The sequence below is a fragment of the Corvus cornix genome, chromosome 3, assembly GCF_000738735.6.
Source record: "Corvus cornix cornix isolate S_Up_H32 chromosome 3, ASM73873v5, whole genome shotgun sequence".
Taxonomy (NCBI): domain Eukaryota; kingdom Metazoa; phylum Chordata; class Aves; order Passeriformes; family Corvidae; genus Corvus; species Corvus cornix.
In genome coordinates, this window is record NC_047056.1 from 85,886,919 (window position 1) to 85,911,189 (window position 24,271).

A 24,271-nucleotide genomic window follows, 5' to 3' on the forward strand; every position below is an offset into this window, starting at 1 on the left:
CTCACAGCACCTGGAAGTTCATCCCTCCCAGGCTGAGCTCCCCCTGCCCAAATCAGTCTCTTCTCACAAGGCTACAAACAAAAGAGTCTGAATTTCAACCTCCTCTTACTTGGCTCATGAGTACATTTGTTCTTACAGAAAATGGAAACATAGAAAACGTATCTATTGTTTCAGGACATGAATGTGGCCACCGGCCCGCTGACAGGTCTCTGAGCCCCTTGTACCAAGGATGAGGAGCCAGCAAGGCTCATAAACATTTTCACCCCTGAGCTGCCTGTGCACCCAGCAGACACCCGGCACAGCAGCCCATGCTTCGGACAGGGCCCCAGGCTACCCCTGGGCACTCCTCCAGGCAGACCCCTTTGCACCCAACCTTACGGCCTTAAACTGAGACAGGGAAGATTCAGATTAGATATCGGGAAAATTTTCACTGTTCGAGTGGTCAGGCATTAGAATAGTCGCCCAGGGAGGTGGTGGAGTCACCATCTCTGGAGGTGCACAAGAGGTGTCCGGATCTGGTGCTGGGTGATGCAGTTTAGTGGTTTAGGGGTTACAGCGGCAGTGTCAGGTGGGTGGTCAGAATGGACGATTTTACAAGGTCTCTCCCAACCTTGATGATTCCATGATTGTATGCATGCAGCACTTACAGCCAAATAGAGACTAAGACGCGGCAGCACCTCGCAGATGAGGGTCTCCTACTCCCTGTGCCACCAAATACACACTCTCAGGAATACGAGCTCCCCAGCTCCTCCTAAGCCCACACCCCTCCCGGCCCAAGGCTGCCCTCACACCGGGCACGGCGTCCCGAAGCGAGGCTTCCCACCAGATCGCGGTCCTGCCCGAGGTTTCGCACCATCACGGTTAAGGTGAGCCCGGGGCAGAGGCACGGCGGGGCGGGGCTCCCGCACACCCTCCGCGCACATCCCCGCGGGAGCGGCCCCGACCCGCCGACACCGCCCGCGGCTGCAGGCCACGCAGGGAGATGGTTTGGGCACTTTTACAGCAAGAAGCAACAACAAAATGATTGAAAGTGACTGATACCTCTTAGCGCACCATTTACCTTTCCTCAAACCCCCCTTCTCCCCTCCCGCTGTCCCTTAGGCCAGAGTCCCCGCGGACCGAGCGCTGCCCTGTCTCTGCCTCCCGGCCCCGGGAGGGAAGGACAGGCAAACCCTTCTCGGGAGCAAGAGGTGAGGACAGCTCTTCATCACCCCGATTCCCCCTTCCTGCCCCCCGGCGGCTGCGCTCTGCCGCGGGACGGGGCGGCGGGACTGCCGGCTCTCGCCACTTCTGCCCCCCGGAGAAGTGCCTGTGCCCGTCACCAGCGAAGGCGGCGGCAGAGTCCGCGGAGCGCAGGCGGCCGGCCCGGGCCGGCACCTGCAGTGGGCCGGCAGCTGCGGCGGGGCGGCCGCGTGACGTCACCCGGCGCCGGGGCGGTTGCCGCGGTGACGCGATCCCGCCCCGCTTTAAGCGCCGCCTCGGGGGGGCGGCCGCGCTCCCGCTGACGGAAGCGAAGATGGCCGCGGCAGCGTCTGACCTGCTGACGGGATGGTGCCTCTTCGGCCTGGCGCTGCTGGTGAGAGGCGGCTCTCCCGCCCTGTGGCGGCCCCCTCACACATCCCTTTCCTTCCCCTCCCCTTCCCTGGGCCGGCTGCTACTCCTTCCTCGGCCGCTCGCTGTTGCAGTGCTGGGCGTCCCGCCCGGTCTCCTCGCCCGTGCCCCTGAGCCTGTCCCGGCCGCGAGCGCTTCCCTGCGGCTGCCGCGGGTGCCTCGGCGGTGGTGCCGCAGGGCAGAGCAGAGCCCGGAGCTGGCAGCGGGGGCTGCCTTGCCCTCCTGCCCGGCCAGCCGCGCTGCTTGTTTGTATTTTCGCATGTTCCGTGTGTGAGCGCTGGGGTTGTTGCTCAAGCTGCTCTTAAGGGAAGGAGTGACTTGTGTGTGGGCAGTATAACGCTGGTGCTGCGTGTTCAGGTAGAAGGTGTGTTGTTGCTGTGCCAGTCATCTGTACGGGTCTAACATCAGCACCTACTTGCTGACATTGTTATTATACAACTCATAAGTGTTTTTCCCTGTGTATTTCAGGTAATTTTAATTTTTTGCTGGGTTTATGTGCGCAAGTATCAGAGTCGGCGGGAAAGTGAAGTGGTTTCTACCATAACAGCAATTTTTGCGTTGGCCGTTGCTCTTATCACATCAGCGCTCCTGCCAGTGGACATATTTTTGGTTTCATACATGAAAAACCAAAATGGTACATTTAAGGTATGGACTTCTAAAAGTGTGAATTGCCTCTTCAAAATGAACACTTGTGTTGCAAAGGGATGCTCTTGGGTTGTTGAAGTGTTTGAAGCCAGTACTAATACCTGTTTTAGTGACTTGAGTTTTCTCAAAGCTGCGTACTAGTACTGTGCATAAAACACTCATGTCTCGTATTTGAACTGGATTTCAGTTTTCACTTCTATTCTTTCTCAGATATTCTGCTCATTTCCAAATGCTTTTTCCTTCTGTGGCACATAAGAGTGAATGTACTGTCCTGAAGATATAAACAAATGTATAAACTGTTCCTTTTTAGCACATTTTAATAGGGCATTGTAGAATAAAACTTGTAGTACTTTTAGTGAAAAATAGACTGTATTGCTAATTTGTAATTTAGGATTATTTTAATTGTCTTTTTTGTGAGCAAAAAATTTGGTATTGAAACATTTAAAGATTTAGTGTGCTAATCTACCTGTAATGTACAGCCTGAATTAATAAGCACACTTCTGAAAGAAGGAAAGCTGCAGAAACCCTTGGGGGAGGGAAGTACAGTAGTATCTCTCCTTGGCTGATAAAGCCTTAACTGAACTACTATATTTATAAACTGTAGGGGGTTGCTGTGCAAAATGAATTCCTAATGACTGAATACTTGCTCATTGATTAGAGTCATCTGCTCTAATCATTTCTGTAAGAGATCTTCCCAATTCTTCAAATATTGTCTTAATTTTCAAGAAGAGTTCTTGAAGGTATTGACCTGGTGTCTTTGTGAGGACACTCTGAGTAACAAGAGATCAAACTGGAGCATGTAGCTAACTTGAATAACACCATACTTTGGTTTGGAGCCTAACTGGATCAATAGTAAAAGTTATGATCATGAAACAAATGATAGTATGGGAGAAAGATAGATGCCTGCATACTAGACTGTATTCCCTTCCAGCCCTACTTCCAAAGGAAGACATAGGTCTTGCCAGATCAATGTAATGCTTCAAAACTAGCTTGCAGCTAATGCAGTGCTTTTTGGCTGGTGCTTATATAAATGCAAGTCGTGAGAAGACTTTAGAATTGACCTGTGATGTGTTTTTTGTTATCTTTATTATTCTGGCATAATACAGAATAAATTAAGCCATTATTCTGAAAAATTTGTGTTTTCAGACCTTGCTTGTTTGGAATTAAAGTAGATATAGAAGATGGAAGAGACCTTTCATTTGTCAGGGTTCTAGCAATTTAATGAAAATAATATTTAATAATTTAATGAGACTGGGCCTGACTATCTAGAGAAATAACCATGATGCAACTAGATCCAGCTGAAAAATGCACATCTAAGCAGAATTTCCTGTTGCAAAGGACACGTGTTTTGCTAATGTATGCTTTCCCTGATTTGAAACAAACCTGTGAGAGTAGCACATCAGAAGTGGTCATGCAGTCACTACAATTTTTTAATTAAGGAAGTACAACTACTAGAAGGAAAATTACTAATAGTACTGTTTTTCATGGGCTAGAATTCCTTGTTAGTGGACACATGCTGTGATATGGTGAGGTGGGTAGATTTTATTTAAAAACTGTACTGAGAGCAAACTTTCATGCTTGTGGTACAGACTTTTTCTGTAAAGTACCTTTTTGCCTATGCTTCTGAGGCTTATTTGTCCTGCTTAGTTCCTAATGTATACATATAATTCTCATGGCTTGTTGAAATAAAGTTGTTCTATACTGCCTTGCAGAAGCATTCTTCTGTATCTTTTAAGTTTCAGCTGAATTGAGTTTCTAGCTTTGCAGCAATAACATGAGATGTATTGACATTAATGCATTTGATCCAAACAGGTGTTGAAATTATGGTATAGAAGTTTTAATGTGGCCTTCAAAGTTGAGTGAATCTGAAATACGTCAGAACCTATAGGTAAACACAGCTTTACTGAATTCGTAATTTCAGTTTAGGAGTAATGTTGAGGTAGGAGGCTGACAACATCTTAAAATGAGGTGCATGGTGGCCTCTACAGGGCTGGGAGTGGGACTCAGTGATCCTGATGGGTCCCTTCCAGCTCAGCATTTTCTATGATTCTTAGGTCTTCATGAATTGTTCAGGCTTTTAAACTGTCCTTGGTAACATGTGCTTTTTTCCTGCTACCGCTTCACAAGTAGGATAGACTGAATTGTGTTTAGAATATTTCTTGGAGATTACCTGTCTTTCTCTGGACCACTCTTTCAAACCCAACACTTCCTATAACTGATGCTGGGGTCTCAGGGTCTATGACTCTGGCAAGAAACCTTCATTGCTTTGGATGGGCAGAGTGAGTTAAGTCTTTAGTCTTCTCAGTGACTTTTTGAGGCAGATCCAGGTAGCAGATGTGGATAATACTCTCTGTAGATAAATTAGTAGTTCATCAAAAAACCTTCCAACTGGATGATTTCAGAGCTGATGCCAAAAGAGTAGTGGCAGTTACCCAGATTCTAAGTAAAAAATTTTTTCTTCTATCTGTACTCTTTTCCTCTACCTCCCAGCTGTAATTGGAGGTATCAATGTTAAGAGTGATGAGAAACAAGGGTGCTCAACTTAAGAGAGGTACTATATATGAACTTTTAGTTCATTTTTAATGTCAACTTGTAGATATACCTGGGGGTTTACAAGATGAATAAGCTTGTAGCAAACTTAGGGAGAATTGTGTTATACTAATAGCAGAATTGAAATTGAAGGCTTTGATGGTTCAAAGTTCTCATTGTGAATTGTGTCTGTGTTTGGTGACAAGGGAATGTGTACAAGGATTGGCTGAACTGTAATACCCAAGCAGAGTATCTTTCTCTGAAGGCTGTGAAAATGCTGCTTTCTGGAGGAATTGACTTTAAAGGATTGTGTAGCCCTTTTCCATTGTGTTCTGAAGTGCTTTCCTTGACAGGGGCTGTATGCTGTGTGCCTTGGTCAGCCTTTGTTAACATGACATTTTGTCCATTTCAACAGGACTGTTAAGATGCTGTTTATACATCTTTCAATTACTACAAGTTATTCTTTATGGTAAACAAATGGCTTGTAGCATTTGGTACATAATGGTGTATTTCATTGTATTTTGTGACTTATCAAATATTATCTTAAAGTTTTTATACTGAGTGAATTGAGCAGGTTTGGTATTGGCAAGTTTTGCACAGTAGTTACACAGTAGAATTCACTGTAACACCTTTTCTGGAGGGTGGGATTACTTCGATTCATAGTATTGTTAAGTAGGAAAGGAGCCTTACAGTTTTTATACTAATAAAAACTTGAGTATTACCTTGTAAGTGAAGTCCTGATAGTGTTCACCAGCACCACTTTTAGTTCAAAGGTTTTGGCTGTTAGCATTCAGTGCTTTACTTTGTTTCAAAGGACTTCAAATACATCCAGTTGCATCTCATCTGTTTGATCCGAAAACTTGTTGGACTTACAACAAGCACATAGGAACAGAAGACCTCACCATAGCTTAAAAACGTAATATTGCTGCTGGAACCCACGACTTCTAGGTCTGACCTACAAGTGTCATAAATATTTAAAGCATAGCTGATGCTGTCTTGCAGCAGGAAGGCTGCTGGAAACAAGGATGCTCACATCATTGTTCTGTCTTTTTTTCTACTGTTGTTTTAGTGGAAGGCTAAAACAACAGTAGATGAAGAGAAGGTGATGAAACCTTTTCTCTTTGAAGTGTATGGATTCTTGCTACTATATGAACTTAAAAGCCAGTGGCATTTCTTTCAGTCTGGTTAAAACTAAATGTGTCACAAGCCTTGGGTTTCTACATGAGCTGTTAAAAGCCAGTTGTCTTAATGATTCAAGGAGTAGCATCTGCTTAATGGGAGATACTTTTTGCAGACTGTTCTATTAAGGAGGGTGAGAGGGAACAACTCATTATGTAGATGCTCAGAATACAAAACCACTAGAAATACCTAGGGTTATTTTAGAAAGGTGTTAACTGAGAAGTCGTTTTTGACTGAGACCATGCCTCCTTCCTGAGTACTAATTACTACTTATGAAGTAATAATATTTGGCCAAAACATTGATGGTGGGCAGGTGGGGCTGAGATGTGCATGTATTTAGATGCTACTTTCCATCTGGCAGTCAAAATCCTGGCACTGTCCCATTTTGGAGGTCATGGGCTGGAAGATGTAGGATCTGGATATGAAATTTCTTTGTATCTAACCATGCTACGACTTGGTGTCCAGTCTTTCATACTGAATCTTCCTTTCATTGCCTAAGCTTTGGGAGAGGCTAATCAGAGGAATGAATGCTTCATCTGCATTTGATGAAACATCACAGATACTGAAACTGGTAATGTTGTGTAACTTTAACCTCTATTAAGGTACATGTGCTGAGAATGGGAGCTAGGTTCACTGGATACTCATGAAACTCCTGCTGGGTCCAGCAGTGACAGTAGAAATGTCAAATTTAATGGAGACAAAAGAAGCAATTTCCTGGCTGTTCCCTCACTAAAAAGGGTGGAAAGTCAGATTAACTTGCAGTGGTTTTATTTGGGGAAGTTACCTGTACAGTTTGAATAGTACTGTTCTGTTGAAATATGTTAATACGAGTCACTAATTGGACAGAGTTGCTGGGAGAAAGACTCTGCCCTTCTTCTTCTGGGGGAGCAAGTGTTCTTCATAACTAATTTTCTATGAACAGAATTATAAAATTAATCTTCTAAGGGAGCTTTGCTTTGGATTTAGCATTTAGATAAACTTAGGGTCTTAAGCTGCTTTTTTTATATCTTTACTTACATAGCAGCATTTTATTAGCATATATACTTCTTACAATTGTTTTTAATGTGACTTACGTTCAGAAATACTTAAGCATAGTAGTTGAATACAGGTCGTCATACTCATTGCACATATCCTTGCAATTTGTGGTTTCCCTTATCTCTCAGTACAATGCATTCTTACAGGTATTTTAAAGGTGATATATGCTTGCTAAGCTGCATGGAGCAGAATGAAGTACAGCAGAACAGTGCAGAGTGCCTGAATTCTGCAGGTCCTAAGAGAATTTGTGGTCCCATTTTGACACCTTAAACTGTTTGTTGAAGACAGTATGAATTTTCGCCTTCCTGGTTTATTGTGCTTCTAAGCTATTTGCTGTATATACTGTAAGTTTGGGTTGTAATGGATGGAAAAGACTATCTAGAGGCTGTCCAAATGAGTTCTCAGCTGAGTCCTGGATGTGCTAGTTGAGTAAATTTCTATACCTAGCAGCTTGGTATGTCATCAGAGATGCTGTGACTTGTCAGAACTCTGATACTCAGTAGGGAGCAGTGCTTCTTGCTTTTGACAAGACAGTGCTGCTCTCACTAGCCTTTGAAACAGCTCAGATGAACTGGTTACTGCCTTTGAGTTGCTGATGGTGTGTGCATATGGATAATTTGCCAGTTAGAATAAAGTGTTTTGCTTTTTAGTTTGTTTAAATGTGGGGCTTTGGCAGCTGACTGAAAGCTGCCATAATAATTATGATATACCAGTAAATTGGCTTGCTTTACATATTCTTCTTGTGCAGAGTAATGCAAAGTTTGTATGCTGAGGCAGATGTAAGTAATGGTGAAATGCACATATTTGCAATTTGAGTTTTAGTGTAGTATAGCAGCTCACTATTTTAATGTTGTGTAGTGTATGTTTCCTAGTATACTACTCTGGTCCTGTACGCAACTTAATTTAAAAACCAAAATGAAAGGCAATTACAATGTTTAAAGTTTTGTGTCTGTATTGTGTTAAAAGTGCTTTTCTGTAGCTGAAGGAGAAGCAGTTCTTGGGCAGTTAAGCCCTGTTGTATTTTCATTACTAGCTGCCTCTTCTGTACAGTGGCCGTGCCTCTTAAACATTGGGTCTCACTGTTGCTTTCCTTGCTTGTTCTTGGTTTTTGTGCGTTTTAAATGTCTCCATTGCTCATAGGAGAGACCTTTTACCAACAGCTGCTTGGAATCAAATAATGCAAACAGTCCAGTTCAGTTTTGGTTTTCCCTTAGGCTTGATTAAAGTAAGCATTTTCTTAATATTTAACATGAGGCAATTTAAATGTTCTGTATGTGTTCTTTACTTATTGCAATCAAATTCTTTTGTGGCATATTTTAATACAAATGCCTAGAAATTTCTTCGTGAAAATGCTGTTGGGTGTGAGCCTGACAGTCTCCTAAGACTGAGCTTATTGTGTACCTGACAGATACTTCAGGAGATGCCCCTTCTGCTAAAATACTTTTCATCCTTTCTTTTTGCTGATTAGATGTCAAAATGGATGTGTATTTTTCTACTCAAATTCCAGCTGGATGATAATCTAATTTATTTAATACAGTGAATTTTAAAAGCTTAATGTAAACTGATCTACTGGAAGTCTTAATATAGTAACAAAAAGGAGGGTGGTGCTGATTTTCTGAGATAGTAGAAAAAGTGTTCATGGTATGTCATCAAGTTCATATTCCAGAGGACTTTATGCAGTTCTGAGAGAACTGATATAGTAGGTTGAAAAATGTAACAGCTTTAAACTGAAAGAGTGTAGATTTAGGTATAAAGAAGAAATTTATGGTGAGGTTGATGGTTCTCTGGAACAGGTTGCCCAGAGGAGTTGTGGATGCCTGTCACTGGAAGCATTCCAAGATCAGGTTGAATGGGGCTTTGAGCAACCTGACCTCGTGAAAGGTGTTCCTGCTCATGGCAGGAGGGATTGATTAGGTGATCTTTGAAGGTCCCTTTCAACCCAGACCTTTCTATGATTATCTTCAGAGACTCTTATAAAGATACTGTGGGAATTAGCAGAACATGTGTGGGAGCTGCCAAAGCTACTTAATGTTCTTTTGGGTCTAAAATCTTCCTTTTATGAAACTGTCCTATGCCTATTCCTGTCTGCCCAGTGATGTTCACTGTTGCTAGCACTGCAGCATGTAATTCTTTAGAAATAGTGGTTTTATCTCTCTCCCTCTGGTTTTTTTTTTTAATGGTTGATTCTCATGTAGTCTTCTTTTATTACATTTGATAATAAATGCTTCTATCCTTTATTGCTAGGTCTGGGCTGATGCTAATGTTTCAAGGCAAATTGAAGACACTGTACTTTATGGATATTACAGTAAGTATTTTAACTTTTTTTTTTCAAGTAATAGGACCTTTAAGTGAAGGCATGAAATTTTTAGAGGTTATACTGGATTATCCCTTCTTGGTTAAACATGAGTCTTACACTTGATGCCCTTCAGAGAATATTTTTCATCTTCAAGAGCCCCCTAAAAATGTAAATATACTGAAGGCCAGTTCATGGAAAGGCTAATGGTTTCTGTTATATAATCTATGGTTAACATGTTTCCTGTGTGTGTATTTAGTAGTCCCTTAAGGGAAACACATGGTTTTGCTGTAACTTTTATGGCACTTAACATATGCAGGAGTGTGAAACTTGTCTACCATGTATAAAGTTCATGCAACCATGAGTGTAACACTTCTAAGTGTTCAGATTCAGCAACTACCCTGTTCCAAGTAACAGTTACTGTGAAGGAGCATAAAGGAGTTGATTCCAGAGTGGTAGTCCTAAATAGAACTGAAATTAAAAAAAGTGACTAAAATAACTGTTCACCAAACTTCTGCATAGTCTTAGATCAGTTTTTAATTGTCCTTATGGAACTTATAGGAAGTTTTACTACTAATGGGTATATGTAAGGGGTAGCTATAGAAGAGTGCTTAGCACAGTTTGAGTGAAATGCTTGTCTCAGTTAATGGTGCAAACTCAGAGGTGGTTGTCTGATTTTGGTCACATTTCCAAAGACTTGAATTTTTTTTCCCTTGGAATATTATGGCTCTTTTTAACATATTTTTAAAATCAGGAAATGCTTTTAAATAGTGGACTTATTTTGTTAAATTGCAGACTAATTATTGCCTGCCAGTGATAGTGACAAACTAGAATAGGCTTTACTCAGAATAAAAATGAATAAAGTCAAAAGTAGTAAGAAAATTTCTCTGTTTTCAAAAAGGAACTTTTAACACAGATTCTTCGCTATGTAATAGTGGAATTGATTTGTATTTCCTTTCTATTCTTTGTAGTTTGCCAAGGTCTTGTTTAATGGACCAAATATTTCATAGCTCGTAAGGTGGAAACGTCTTCAAGCTCTTCTGTGGACCATTTGCTATAGATTTGTGATTGATTGATGAATTTCTGTAAGGTGTTTTGGGCTAGCTGGATGTTTTGGTAAATCTTGAACTAATTTTTTGAAAAAGATTTAAACTTAAATTTGGAAAACTGCTTTTGTTTTTGGCCTGTCTGGACATGTCTACTAGAAATACTGTAGGACAAATATCTTATTTCGTAGCATATCCTCCAGATGGTGGTAGAGGTTTAAAGATGGTTTTAAAAGCATTTTTCTCTTGCCATCTTAATTTGAATAGGTACACTTTTTCATAACTAGTTTTGTAACTAGAGTTATGTTGACCAATAATAGTAATTTATTTTTCAGAAGTCTCCATCAATCATATATAAAACCACAGTGCCTCTCCTACATCATCTAATCCCCTGCTGCTGTTGCCCAGCATAGTGACATAACAGCTGAGAAGAAGGAAGTTAACTCTTCCATTGTAATACTACTCCTTTTTTTTGGTATTTTCTTAGGAAAGTATTTGATCTTGGCTTTTTTTTTTAATGAACAGGATGAGCAGAAGTGAAGCATCCTTTTGTACTTAAGAACATGAATAGCAGTATTTTCTTGTGTCTCCTGAAAATGAGGGGATAACTATATAGAGCTTACTTGACTCCTGTAGTTGTATTGACAACTTATGGTATTAATAATTGGTGCACTTAGGTCATTGTCCTTCAATCCAAGTCACTTGTAATTGTAGCAAGAATGTGGAGACTGTGATTTAACTGATGTTTTAGAGTTTAGAGAATCATTACTTTGCTACTTACATTGCTTTTTACTGATAAAGCTGTAACTAAATATAGAAAAGCTTTTTGGTTTTTTCCATAGTTGTTAGCCCCCACAAAATATGTTCTGTTTCTCAAAGCTGGTTTGTTGGCTAGACTGACACAGAAGTAGAATGAGTTTGTGTTGGTAGAATGGTAAATGAGGTACCTCTGAGGGAAGCTTGAAATAATTGTACCTTAAAGTGGGATTTCAGTAGCCTAAAAGCTTTTCTTAGGAAACCAGTCTAATAATTGCTTTGAAGCATAGTGGCTTAGTGTGTTACTGCTTCTAAACCCAACTGTAATAGAACATGCTTCACAGTTCTTTAGTGATTGAACACTGATCAATGATTGGCAAATACTCTAAAAAAGCAGTTTGTTTGTTTGTTTTGTTTGTTTGGAAGGAAAACTCTTTTCAGAAAGTTTTATAATTGGAAACTGTCCAACACACATTGCTTTGTGTCACAAAGAATGAGGTTGAAACAATTGATGGTAACCTGGTGGTTCTGTAGTTCTTCCTCTAGTGAGTAAATACTACCTGTTGGAGTCACCTTGATGTTCAGTGTCCTCTGATGAAATTTTGTGAATGGTGAAAGGATGTTATTGGTAGATTCTGATCTTCCTGTGAGATAGACCAAGATCTTGACCTGCATGTGTTAGGGGACTCCCAACTACAGTGTAGCAAGGACTGTCTGCTGAATTTTATGGTATCTCTTCATGTATGCTTTGAAGCCTATGCTAAACTTTAGATTTTCCACTTACTTTTTAAGTCAGCAATAATATGGTGATTCCTAGGTTAAAGTTTCTGAGTAAGAATTTATCCAAAAGGCTAAGTGGTATTACTTGGATGATTTTTACGTGAAGTTTTGTCTCCTTACTGCAAACGTTTGATAAGTCATTGACGCAAGAATTTGGTCTTTTATTTAATTGCAAGTAATTAATTGCAAGTCAAATGTGACTTCATGTTTTCATGGTCTGGTTCTAGGAGAAGCTGTTCTAAGTACTATGAGAGATCCATAGCTGTACTTGAGAAATACTGTGGAGTTACATCTACAGAGACTCTCCTAATTAGCATAATTTTTCTGGAAGCAATGTGGTAGAACATAAATTGAAAGTCTGTCAGCATTGAAACTTACTTTGGTGAACTGCTTCAAACAAGTGCCTGACTTGAATTTCACTACTGTTTTGTATTCCTTAACTTCCGCTTGGGAATATATCTTCTTCCAGTCTTGAAGAAAACTTCCTTTAAAACATTTTTCATGGATTGTAAGAATAATATATTTGGGAAGAAAGACTGGTTGTAAGTTTCTTGAAGTAGCTTCTGACTCTTCAGCAGAAAAAAAAGAGGGAATATTTAACAAGTCATTGTTTTAAGCAACTTAGTGGTTTTGATGTTATGTAATGTACTAGTATATGATACCATCTGGAAAAGCAAGTTTTGTTTGATGAGAGACTTCTGATCATATAATATTCTTGAGCCTCCTATAGCCTCTTTAAAGGATCTGAGGGAATATTGATCTTGGACACTCAGCTTGAAACCTTTCCAGTTGTTTTAGAAGGAAAAAAAAAAAAAACCAACAAGTCAAAACATAATAAAGGGACCATTGCCATTATTACTTGAAAGCTACTATGAGGTGTAACTTTCTCATCCTTAAGGTGTCTTTATATTGATGTGGTGCAAATCAGCAGAATGAATAACTTGAGATAAGAGTTGAAGGAACAACTTCACAACAGACAAACCTTACAAAGGAGTTCTTGCTGAGGATTCCTTAGACTGTGGCAGGAAACACTGTTGTAGTGGCCCTAGAGTGAAGCTTTTGTCCAGTGGTAGTGCTTCAAGCCTCTGATACAACCCAGAAAAATATTTTGAAACAGAAGTTGAACCTCTGAATTAGAACAAAGAGAAGTCCCTGAAAGCTGAGACAATGTGTTAAGCCACAAGGTCACAGGGGAGTTAGGGGGAAGGGAGTATCTTTGTCACTCTGTTGACTGGCTGTTTGCTGCTGCAAGACCTTTGCTTTTGAAGGTTAGCTTTTCAGGGAATAAACAGCCCTTTTATCGGGTAGGACAGCAGGCAATTGGAGGCTTGTCCTCAGGTAACTAAGTTGTATGGCCTCATGAAAAGTGCTGCATTTCCTTTTTCATACGTTCTGAAAATCAAAATTCAAAAACTAGATGATCTGTTTCCTGTCTTTTTGATAGGAACTTGGGCAAATCTCATAAAGTGACATGGAACCTAGAATATGCTGAGTTGGAAAGGACCTATCAGGATCCTTGAGTCCAGCTCCTGGCCTTGTGCAGGACACCCAAAGAATCACACCATGTACCTGAGAGAATTGTCCTGAGAACGCTTCTTGAACTCTGTCAGGCTTGGTGCTGTGACCACTGCCCTGGGGAGCCTGTTCCAGTGTCCAACCACCCTCTGGTAAAGAACCTTTTCCTGATATCCAACCTAAACCTCCCCTGACACAGCTTCAGGCCATTCCCTCGGGTCCTATCACTGGTCGCTAGAGAGAAGAGATCAGTGTCTGTCCCTCCTCTTCCCCTCACGAGGAAGTTGTAACTGCAGTGAGGTCTCCCCTCAGTCTCCTCCAGGCTTGTACAGACCCACTGACCTGAGCCACTCCTCATCTGCCTTCTTTAGTGTAATAGCAAACGTGATCTTTTGCTTCAACTATGTGAGTTATAAATCTAGTTTTCAATTCTAACTAAAAAAACCTTCACAGGCAGTTTAAAACCACCTGATCTATAAACAAAAAGGTCTGATTTGGAATGATTTTGCTTGGGAAAAGCAAATCCAAAGCTGCCTTATTTTCTGTGCTAGTCCAGTAAAATTACTATGGCAACCAAGTTTTTCAAAAGAGCAAGTTACAATTGCAAAAGCTCGGCAAGTGTAGATTGGAGTTTATACTGCTGCATGTTTATAATGCATGCAATACTCAAAGATCTGTTTAATCTGTGATTCTCTAGCAGTTTAGTGGCAACAGATAACGTATTTAAAGGTTGGATCTTGCAGTTTTTTCCCAACCTTAATGATTCTGTGTAAGTCGATTTACTCATACAGTTCATAGATAGTCTCTTTAATCAATGTGTTTCTTCCTTTGTTGCCTTGGAAGAAACATGGATCACAGTCCCATTATGTAATGAGCTAAGGGCATAACTCATCAGTAAGGTATGCTGAATTCAGCGTAGTATAACACGTAAGTGATGATTTTTCTGTGTTTGTGGTGACCTCTATGGGCTGATTATTCTGATCTTGGACTAATGATGCATGTAACTTGCCTAATTTACTGGCCTATTGTGGTGTGGATTTAGGACTAATGTAAAAAGATCATAGATTAGAGAGGCTTGATCTCTGAAAGCATTCACAATATTGAGGTACTATGACTACTTTCTAGTAGTCTAGCAGTAGTTCTACTGCTCTAGAATGTCTAGGAAGGCTTGTTTTTAGAGTTAGAAGTTTCAAGGTGCTTTACAGCCCTGAATGTTATGCTCTTGGCAAATGTGAGCATTCATGAACTAACTGAGAACTTGTTTCTCTTCTTGTATTGCCATACTAACTCAGCACTCTAAACAGTAGATACCTTTAACACTTTTAAATATTTTCCAAAAAATGAGTTCTATTTAGACATAATTACTGATTCACATTTAGATTCTAGGTGTTGATACTTTATATGGCTTCTATACCAACTTCAGGAGGAAATGCTAAGGTGGATTTCTTTGGAGCACGTAGGCACTGTAAGGACTATGCTAGCCAAGATAAGATGTCACAAACTTAAGTCAGGAATGAGTGTATTAATGGAAAGGTGTTAATTAGTCATGCAAAATGAGGCAAAGGTGAAAAATAGCCAAAGATCACAGGACTTGTGGTCCTGAGTATTTTTACTTACTCCTTCAAAGGTGCAGTTTTGTGCTGGCACAAGCTGTCTTGGTTGTATAGCAATTCTGACATTTTGAGGGCTTATTAAACTCTTCTGGGATACTTTTCTTTTGGGGTGCAAATACTGTAATATACTGCTTCACAGTTTTTGGTTTCCTAATGGACTTCTGAAGTGTTCACAGTATAAGAGAATATGAAGTATTAAAAGATTTTCTGAAATAATCGTATTCTAAAGCATGTTTGACTTGCAATACAGAGAGCTGAAGGTGTGAACTTGAAATTCTCTGCGTGAATTTGTCTTTTGTCTTCATACCACTGGCAAATCAGTCCAATTGATTTTGACCAGCTCTTTTAATGTCTTCAAAACTTGACAGTATTTGTAAAGACATGTGTTAAACCTTTCACTTTCTTATGATCACCTGTGCATCAAAGTGACATGACAGTGTGACTGTTTTGGCTTAGTGGCTACTTAAATATCTGTTGCAATCTCCAATTAGTCCTTCCTCTAAAAAGGGAGTGTGAAGTGATACTATATTGCTACAGCTTTTTGTTTTGTGAATTGAGGTCATCAGCAACAACCATGTCTTTCATCCATAATGTACTTACATTAATAGTAGAATCTGATATTGAATCCAGTGATCAAAATAGCTTTAAATTAGTTTCATTTTATATGTTTTTCTGAACAACCTGTTATTGGGTGGCTTAGCTTGCTTTTATTCACTATACTTTAAGCTAGTGTGCTAGTATTGTATATCATCTGCATACAGTTGATTACTTTTAGTCTTTTGTTATTGCTGAATTGAAGATGGATCTGAAATCCTTAGTCTGAAAGCGTTAACTTTATCAAGTCGTGTGGTGATGCGAGGTTTTTATTGTATTTTCATATGTTTTCTGTACCCCAGTGGTTCATCCCTACCTTCCCCACTCCTATTCCCAGTTGGTTTGCCCCAGACCCAAGCCGCTGCCCCGGTGCTCCGTACATGGTTGTTCTCCTCCCCTTGTTCTGGCTCTTTCCCTATCAATCACCCAGACCCCTCCTGTTGTTCCCGAAGGTTCGGTGTCCATCACCTGAGCCCTCCCTAATTACCCTTATTGGCCCCCGTCAGTCCCCCAAGATCCTGCCCCCTCGGCTACCTCTCCTCTTGGAAATCCCCTAAACTTCGACGCCCCATTGGGGCATGTGACCCCTCTCTCTCCACCCCCCAAGACCATTGGGCCAGATGTGAGTCCATCCCTCCAGCGTCCCTCCCTCCTAATCCGCTTATTGGTCCCTGGTTGGTGTACTCCCCTTGTTCACCCCCCCCTTTGTAAGGCATGGGTGCGCTGCAGGCGGGGCTTGTCCTCTGTGGATCCCTCCAATAAAGTTGGGGTACCTCCTGTGGCAGGCCTCCTCGCTACTTTTTATCTCTCCCTTCGTCGGGGGCTGCTGAGTGCTGCAGTGTCCGGAGCCGGCGCTCCGCAGGGTAGAGCTGAGGCTTCAGAGGGGCAGCTTTAAAGCTCCGTGCCTGCGGCTGCTCCCCACTCCTGTCACACACCGCTGGAGCCAGCCCGGGCAGTGGACAGCAGCGGGCAGTGTGACAAAGTCCTTTGGAGCTCACAAAACAGTAATAGTCTGAATGCTGCCTAGTGAATTTTAGTAACTTTTCAATACTTGAAGTTAAGAGCTAGAATGAGAGGAAATGAATGTTTTACTCTTTCCTTTGAATTACTGTGCAGTAAATGAAGTGCCCATGTAACTTAATTAAATTTTTCCTCCTAGGTCTGTACTCGATCATTCTGTTCTGCGTTTTTCTGTGGATTCCCTTTGTCTATTTCTATTACGAAGAGAAGGAAGAGGATGATGGCAACACATGCTCAGTAAGTTTACTCTAGCAAATGCACCAAGCATTGAAAAGGCAGATGAATATAGCCCAAAAAATGAAAGCAAAAATGATTTTTTTAACTTAGAAATGGTATTAACATTGTAGTATTTGTCTATTACTATACTCCCATAAAAATCCTGGAGCAGCTCTTAGTAAGACATAGTCTGATATTCCCTAGTCTGAGTGTTGTGGTCTTGCATGAAGTGAAACTTTAGTGAGATATGTAATTAATGTCCATATTTTCATGAATTCTTTAACCTTTCTAGAATTCTTTTGAGCAAGATTTCATACACAGGAAGTTAAAACTTCTTATCTGAGACTTAGAATAGAGAACATATATAGTGACAGCTTTTAAAGTAGAGAATAGGAAGATGGTTCTGATTCTGAAACAGGTACTCAAATTTAGTGTCTTTCTACTGTAGTGTTTGCATTTTTCCTTAAAGTAGGCAGTAGTAATTCACCTGCAGCTAACACATTTACTTTTGTAATGCACTGACTTGAGACCTTTCAGGGAATATAGTAAATGTGTGCCAGTAAGGTACTACTTTTCAAATGAAAATACTTTTCTAAAGAATCTTCTAATCAATTAATCAGTATTGTTTTCCTTCTCTTTAGTTGTAACCTTAACATAAGAAGACTTTTAATAATAGCCATAATATAAAGTATTAGTAATAAGTATTTTCTTTGAGTGTATTTGCACTGAATATATCCAGGCTTCCAGCCGCAGCTGCTCAAATGTATAGCTTATGATATATATGATATATAGCATAATTCCATGTCATTGTTCATAGTTCTCAAGCTATGAGACTCTTCAAGAATGTATACTTATGACTTAAATATAAAACTACCCATGCTTTTTATGGAGGTTTTTTTGTAGAATACCTATTATGCTAAGTATACTTAGTGTGCACAAATCCCTTTATATTCATTTTATGTTGATGTATTAACTTTCTCTTTAATATACAGCAGGTTAAAACTGCACTCAAATACACCCTGGGATTCATCACAATTTGTGCAGTTCTTCTCTTAATTGGGTAAGTATTTGTATTGAGCACTATTCTATGCAAGATTTATTTATCAGAGTTCTGTTCTGTGCTTCTAAGAGGTAAATTATGGTGCACTCAATCTGTACAATCAACATTATCTTCATCACTGATAGGGCTTAAGTATCATGAGAATTAGGTACCTGAAAAATAAGAGTTTAACTGGAAGATAAAATGGTTTTCTTAATTGTGGAAGTACTTGTGCTTCCAAGTTGACTGAATGTGCAGTGTGAATTAATATCAAGGACATGGTGGCTGTGACACAACTACATTAATGCTTCAGTGTACAACTGGGAGTAGAAACTTGTCCTTATCCCTGCTCATCAAATAGTGCTTTACCTTTCTCAAATGCTTTTTCTGAAATGGACATTGCAAAACAGCTTTTTAGGAAAATGATTAGATGTTATGTGCTTATACTTTCCTAAATGGAAATGCTCTCTGAAGGATGTAAGTGTAGTGTGGGGTTATACTTACATTATAATTGTGCCTTCTATGATAAAGGTTTGGCTGGCATTTGTTTAAAAGGCAAATGTTACTGAAGTGAATAACCTGTTTGCAGCAAGTACTGTTGTTCTGAAACTGCAGGTGGTAGCAGAAAATTGATTTCAGATCACCATTAAGCATGACATGCACACCAATACTGAGTGTTTCTAGTGTCTGCTGTGTCATAAGCTTTTTAGCATTTTGACTGCAGCAGTAAAGTTGGTAAAAATTGCAAAATGTGTGCTAAAATGGTCCATATCAAAGTACTGGAGTGTGAAGTAGAAACTAGAGTGAAATTAATGCTTCCAGTTGTATACCATCTTACTGGAATATTGTTTTAGTTTTGATAAAAGTTAAAGGTACCTTTTTATCAAGTCTCTTGTCCTTTTAAGTGAAAGTAAGGTATTTGCTCTTAAGAGATTGAAGGGGTTTGTTACCTTAATCATGGTCTAGAAATACTACTAAAATTTCTGGCAAAAGCTGTTTCTGACAGGTAGCTCACACCATAGGTATAGATAGATGAATTGTATAATATATCCAGTTTAGAAATTTTGGTAGTATCACCTAACTGAATCCTCAGTAGCTGTAAGCATGTTCCTTCCTCTCTCCCAGTAGTATAGAATTTGGTTCTTGGCTCCCTAATTGTCCTCTGTGCTGTTAGTATTATTCTTTAAAAAGTCTTCACAGCTTGTAAATTGCAGTGGCATAGGCCACCCCCTTTGATACTTGGCCATATGACAGTGAGATTGATTTGCAAACCAGAGAGCTTGGTACTTGGCCACTTGCCCTTGGACTAAGTCACTGAACAATGCTTCCCCAGAGGGTACAGACTTGAAACCCATGGATAAACAGCAGGAGTTTGTTTTCTAATTGGAACAGTTTTATTGCTAGTATCCACATGAGGTTACTTGCACGCTTTTATGGTCGTAATAATTAAATAGTAGTATCATCCTAATGCCCCCAGAATAAAGCATCCTTGCTACCTAAGATGCTGCTACAAAAAAAAGGTAATTCTTGTATTTCCCCTTTAAGTGAGACTGCAAGACTCCCTTCAAGGGGAAAAGGCTCAGTTTTAGAGGCAACTGAGGTGACTGTGCTGAAGGAAAATGTGAACTCTATTTCTAGTAGATTTATATATATATTAAGTAACATGTGTCTCAGTGTTTATGTATATGCTTCTTCTGAAGAAGTTACCTGTGTTAAGAGTTAGTCTGCTGTTTCCATAGCAAGGGCAGGGAGTGGCTGCAGAAGTCCAGTGTGACAGAAAGAAATAAAAATATTGGAGCTGAAGCTTCTATATGTGTGGTTTGACTGAATGTGGTAGTGAAGACTAGTCTTGGAGTAGCAGGGGATTCTCTCACTGGTGTTTGGGATCAGAGCAATGTTAAAATAGACTGGAATTTTATGTACTGGGCTTGACTCTAAGTGGCTAGGCTTAATGGACTAGAATCTTCCTGCACACAGGTTACAAGAGTGAGAGGGGTTGGAATATTTCCTGTTAAGTGCCTGACAAAGTCTTTCTTCCTGTACTTAAATGCCTAGCGTTTCGTAGTCAGACAGCCTCTGTTCTGATGGGTTTAGCAAGTAGTCTGTATGATTAAAACAGGTCAATAAATAGCTTTAAAGGCCTACACAAGAAGGTTTTGCCAGTTCTGTGGCCAGCGGTCCTCAAATAAATTATAAAAGCTATATTAAGCTCAAAGTTTGAGTGTCTTATTCTTACCAAGATGTTGACCTTGCTCCACTAGAGATCTTTGTGACTGTTTTGGGAAACAAATCTGTTTTGTACTGCATGATCTTGGAGGTTTTTTCTGACTTCATAACACAGCTCAGTGAGCAGGATGTTATTGTCCAAATTGTTATGAGGAGTAGTGTTTGTACCTCTTGCTTTACTTGTCTGTTACAAAACAGTTGTCTGGCAGAAGTGTGCATATCTGTAACACTTAAATCCTCTGCACACAAATAACCTGATGCAGAGTATCATTAAAAGCAAAGTATAGGGCAAATTTATACTGGGATACTCAGAACTAGTTTTTACTTGTCATACTTTTCCCTTCCCATAAATTATCTACTTTCCTTATACTTTCTCTAAATGTCATGTGCTTGTCAAGGGGCTTGAGATACTGCAGTGTACATTAAGGTACCCTTAAGCAGTCTAGTATGAAACAAAATGTTTGTTTTTGAGGCTAATGAATTTTGGTTCCAAAATGAATGCCTCCCTGACTGTCAGTGTTTAGAATTAAACTGGTTACCTTAAATTTTCTAGAACCATTAGCTCTTAAAAAGCTATGAATATGTCTAATTATCCTATAAATAGTTATGCAAATTATATCACAGCAGAACTCACTTAAGGAAATAAGTCTAAATCTGGTGTGTTGGAAAATAATTTCCTAAGGATGACAGTTAACAACACTTTGATTTAAGGATCAAACTTTGCCCATCATACACTTGTGTATTAGCCCTGCCAAGAGTGAATAGTTTTAAGCTGCTTGTCTTGCATTTACTTGCCTTGTTCTGCAGCCTAGATATTGATCTAGATTTTAATCATAACTTACCCAGGTTGTGTTTTGAACAGCACAGCAATTTGCTTCTATTCTTAAAATTGCCACAGTTAATAATTTGATTTGTGTCCAGAACTCCAAGTATCAGACATCACAGCTGAGCTGTTTTGTTTGCTTGGATTACCTAAATTTATAATTCATGTGTTCCTTTCTGGGGCCTTTGGTGCACGGAACTTGAGGAGGAACTGAATTAGATGTCCATCTTCTTCAGTCAAGGTTTATCTGAGTGCTAATTGAAGAGTATAATGTATACAGTGGTCCTGCTTTGATTAGTGTCATTTGACATACTGGTTGTAGGTAGTCTCAGCAGAAAAAAAAAAAACAACCCTGTTGTTCTTGGGGGAAAAAAAGCAAGCAATTATAAATATCCTAAAATGTTCTTCCATCTCATTTGTTCCCTGTGTGTGGTCCACAAATAGCAAATCCATAGCGGTGCTAAAATAAAAAGGACTTGAGCTCACTTATGTTCTCAGAGTCTCCTATTTCAACCATTTTTAGCAAATAAACCTGCAGTTATTTCTTTGTATCATTTGTAAGTAGAAGTGTTGCCTAACTTGGTTTTAGTACCTGTGTCTTCATTTTGCCTGGATGCTCTTTTACAGAAAGAGTTGCTACTAGAGGCAGATAAAAGAATAAATCTAAAGTCAACAAGCATGTGTCAACTTAAGCAAATGCTAGCCCTTAATCTGCCTCTTATACAGTCAAGAAGATTTTTTTAGAATTAAAATCTTGACTTCTAAAATGTCAGGGTTTTTTTTTTTTTGGCAGAGTATCAGTTTGGTTTTGATGTGATGATTGCATGTGCACACAGCTGGTTTAGCCCTAACCTTTGAAACAAAAGCATGTATTTTGTACTTAAAGTTTGAGACTGCTCCTGGAATATATGTATTTCTTTGGGACTTGAAGCGGAGACCTAATAATGTAGTCTTTGTCGTACAAGTCCAAATGATACTTGTAAACATACTTTATGGACTTTGGTTTGAGTTCTTGCCTTCTTTGCCTAAAGTGTTTCCCTTCAAATCTGTCTTCCTTGTGACTCGTAGACATTCTATTCCATGTGTCAAAGCTGTGGTTTCAGTGGGTTTTTGCTATGGAGGTACTGTTTTTCCAGCTGTTACAAAGCCAGCTGTTTTGTCTGTAGAGGTGCTGAAGAGTTACTCTTATTCGTTGACTTCAAATGGTGAGCCTGGCAACAGGATGCGTTCAGCTAGGGGCCTGCTTTACCTGACATTGTTCTCTGACCAGTCTTTGCCAGTCTGCTTGTTGGAAGAACAAAAATACTTAATGAACTTCTCTGCAGCTCAGTTCTCTGGGTCAACTGCAGAACTAAGAATGAAATGGAGCAGATGTGTTACTTTAGTTGTAATAATGGAAGATAAACACATCCCTTTATATTTTAATGCTTGTTTTAGAAATTATTATTTTATTTTGGCTTTCAGAAGTGTGTATTTATAAGAGAACTTGTCTCGATGTTTAGAGTTTATTTGCTCCTCTGCATAAGAATCAAATTGGGATAATAAATCATATTAATACATCTTTTAATGATACTTGAGTGTAGGGCCCTTACCTCTTTCAGGGTAAATAGAATATCACTTGTTCATTGACCTCAGACCTGACTCTACAAACACTTACATGTACTCTGCTGATCTAAATGCAGCATTTGAGGAGAATGGGAATAAAGTTAAACACTGCTTTTTCTTCAGGAATTAGTGGATATCTATTTTCTTAATTTGGAAGTAGGATTCTTTTTATATTTGACTAATTAGGGTAAGAAAGTTCTTTTTTTTTTTTGTGTTGTAGTGCTTTTGTTCCTTTGGATATTCCTAACAAGAAGAACTCCACAGAGTGGGAGAAAGTGAAGCTCCTCTTTGAAGAATTTGGAAGTAGTCGTAAGTTTGAGATTTGTTCTGAGCTTTGCATGAGTTGCTACTCTGCTAACTTCTGTCACTTGTTCATTGACTGAACAAGATAATTAACTTCCTTGGTGACGGTTTTCTAACTCTTCTCTGCTTTCCTACAGTAAATCTTTGCAATACAAGTGTTCCTCCTGTTCAGAGGAAAAAAAAATTAGAACTCTCTTGAAAGACACTGCCAGGATCTCCTCTATGTTCTTTAAATACAGTCCCTATTTGACAGCAAGGACTCCAGTGCTGTATCCTCTGATATTTATGGTGGGGAGAGGAGGCTCCTTTCTTCCACAGTCTTCGCTTAACTCCGCTTTTAAATGCTACTTGGGCACTGAAGTTTGCTGGCTTTTAGGGTGTGGTGAGTGTGTATCATGTGTGACAGTCTTCAGTCATTTACCTAATGAAATGCAGTACTGCTGCTCACTGTAAGAATGAGACAAGTGAGTGGTTCTGTCTATTTAGACAGGAAAGTCCTGTGGGTGTTACAACTTCTTCCCTTTGCTCTCGCAGTACTGACCTCTTCTAAAATTGTTGTTCGTATTTGTTATACTTTACACTAGGACTGTGAAGAACTGTTATGAAGACCAAGCTCCATGAAATAGTATTTAACACTTAGCTGATGTAGTTCATGTGCTTAGCCAAGGTATGTTTTCGGGGTAAAGGTGTGAAGGAAGTGTTTTATAGGTGAGCTAAGACAGATTTGATGTCACTTTTCAAATGTAGTCAAAGAAGGGTAACTAAAAATTGTCTAGCAAACATTCATCCCAATGCATAAGTAGTCCATTATTTAGTGCTTCATTCTTGATATGCATCAGAGTATTGGCTTCTCTGTGAATGTTTTAGGATATAATCATGCAAGCCTTCATCAAGTCATATTCTGTATTATTCCAGGAATTTTGTACTGACTAAAAGTTCTCTGCAGTGACATACACCAAACACTGACAGAGATCACTAATCCCTTCAGGGCCCCATCAACTTTACATGTACAGTTCACTTAAGTATTCTCTAACCTGATCCTCTTACACCAAGGATACATATTCCTTCCAGCTTTTCTCCCTGAGCTTCCTGGCCTGGGTTTCCTGAAGTCTGGTCTTGCTGGTAAAAACTGAGGCAGAGGAGGCATTCAGTACCTCAGACTTGTCATGGAAAAGTCCTGTCTCACTAGGTCCCCTGCCCCACTCAGCAACAGGCCCCTATTTTGCCTCTTATTCCTCTTGCCACTTAAATACTTAAAGCCCTTGTTTGCTTTGACATCCTCACAGAGTCTTTAATTATAATATGCTCTGTGCTGTAATTTGTGCTTGTAGGCATAGGAGATGGGGAAGACAAATCTATAGCTTATTGAATGTTTTGGCTGTCTGCTTGTAGGTGTTACTCTTGCTTTGCAGGGATTATAACAACATAGGAAAAAATGCTTCT

General features: G+C 39.7%; 1 protein-coding gene across 1 annotated transcript in view; it reads left to right on the top strand.

Annotated features, from left to right (window-relative positions):
- The first annotated feature begins 1,471 nt into the window (after positions 1 to 1,471).
- The window catches only part of LMBRD1 (LMBR1 domain containing 1), a 72,891-nt gene continuing 50,091 nt past the window's right edge, over positions 1,472 to 24,271 (top strand). Inside the window, exons 1-6 of the mRNA XM_039569427.1 lie at positions 1,472 to 1,576; positions 2,080 to 2,256; positions 9,244 to 9,304; positions 16,756 to 16,853; positions 17,825 to 17,892; positions 22,746 to 22,834. Coding sequence (XP_039425361.1) covers positions 1,517 to 1,576; positions 2,080 to 2,256; positions 9,244 to 9,304; positions 16,756 to 16,853; positions 17,825 to 17,892; positions 22,746 to 22,834 — 553 coding nt within the window. The 5' untranslated portion in view covers positions 1,472 to 1,516. The remainder of the gene's footprint in view (positions 1,577 to 2,079; positions 2,257 to 9,243; positions 9,305 to 16,755; positions 16,854 to 17,824; positions 17,893 to 22,745; positions 22,835 to 24,271) is intronic.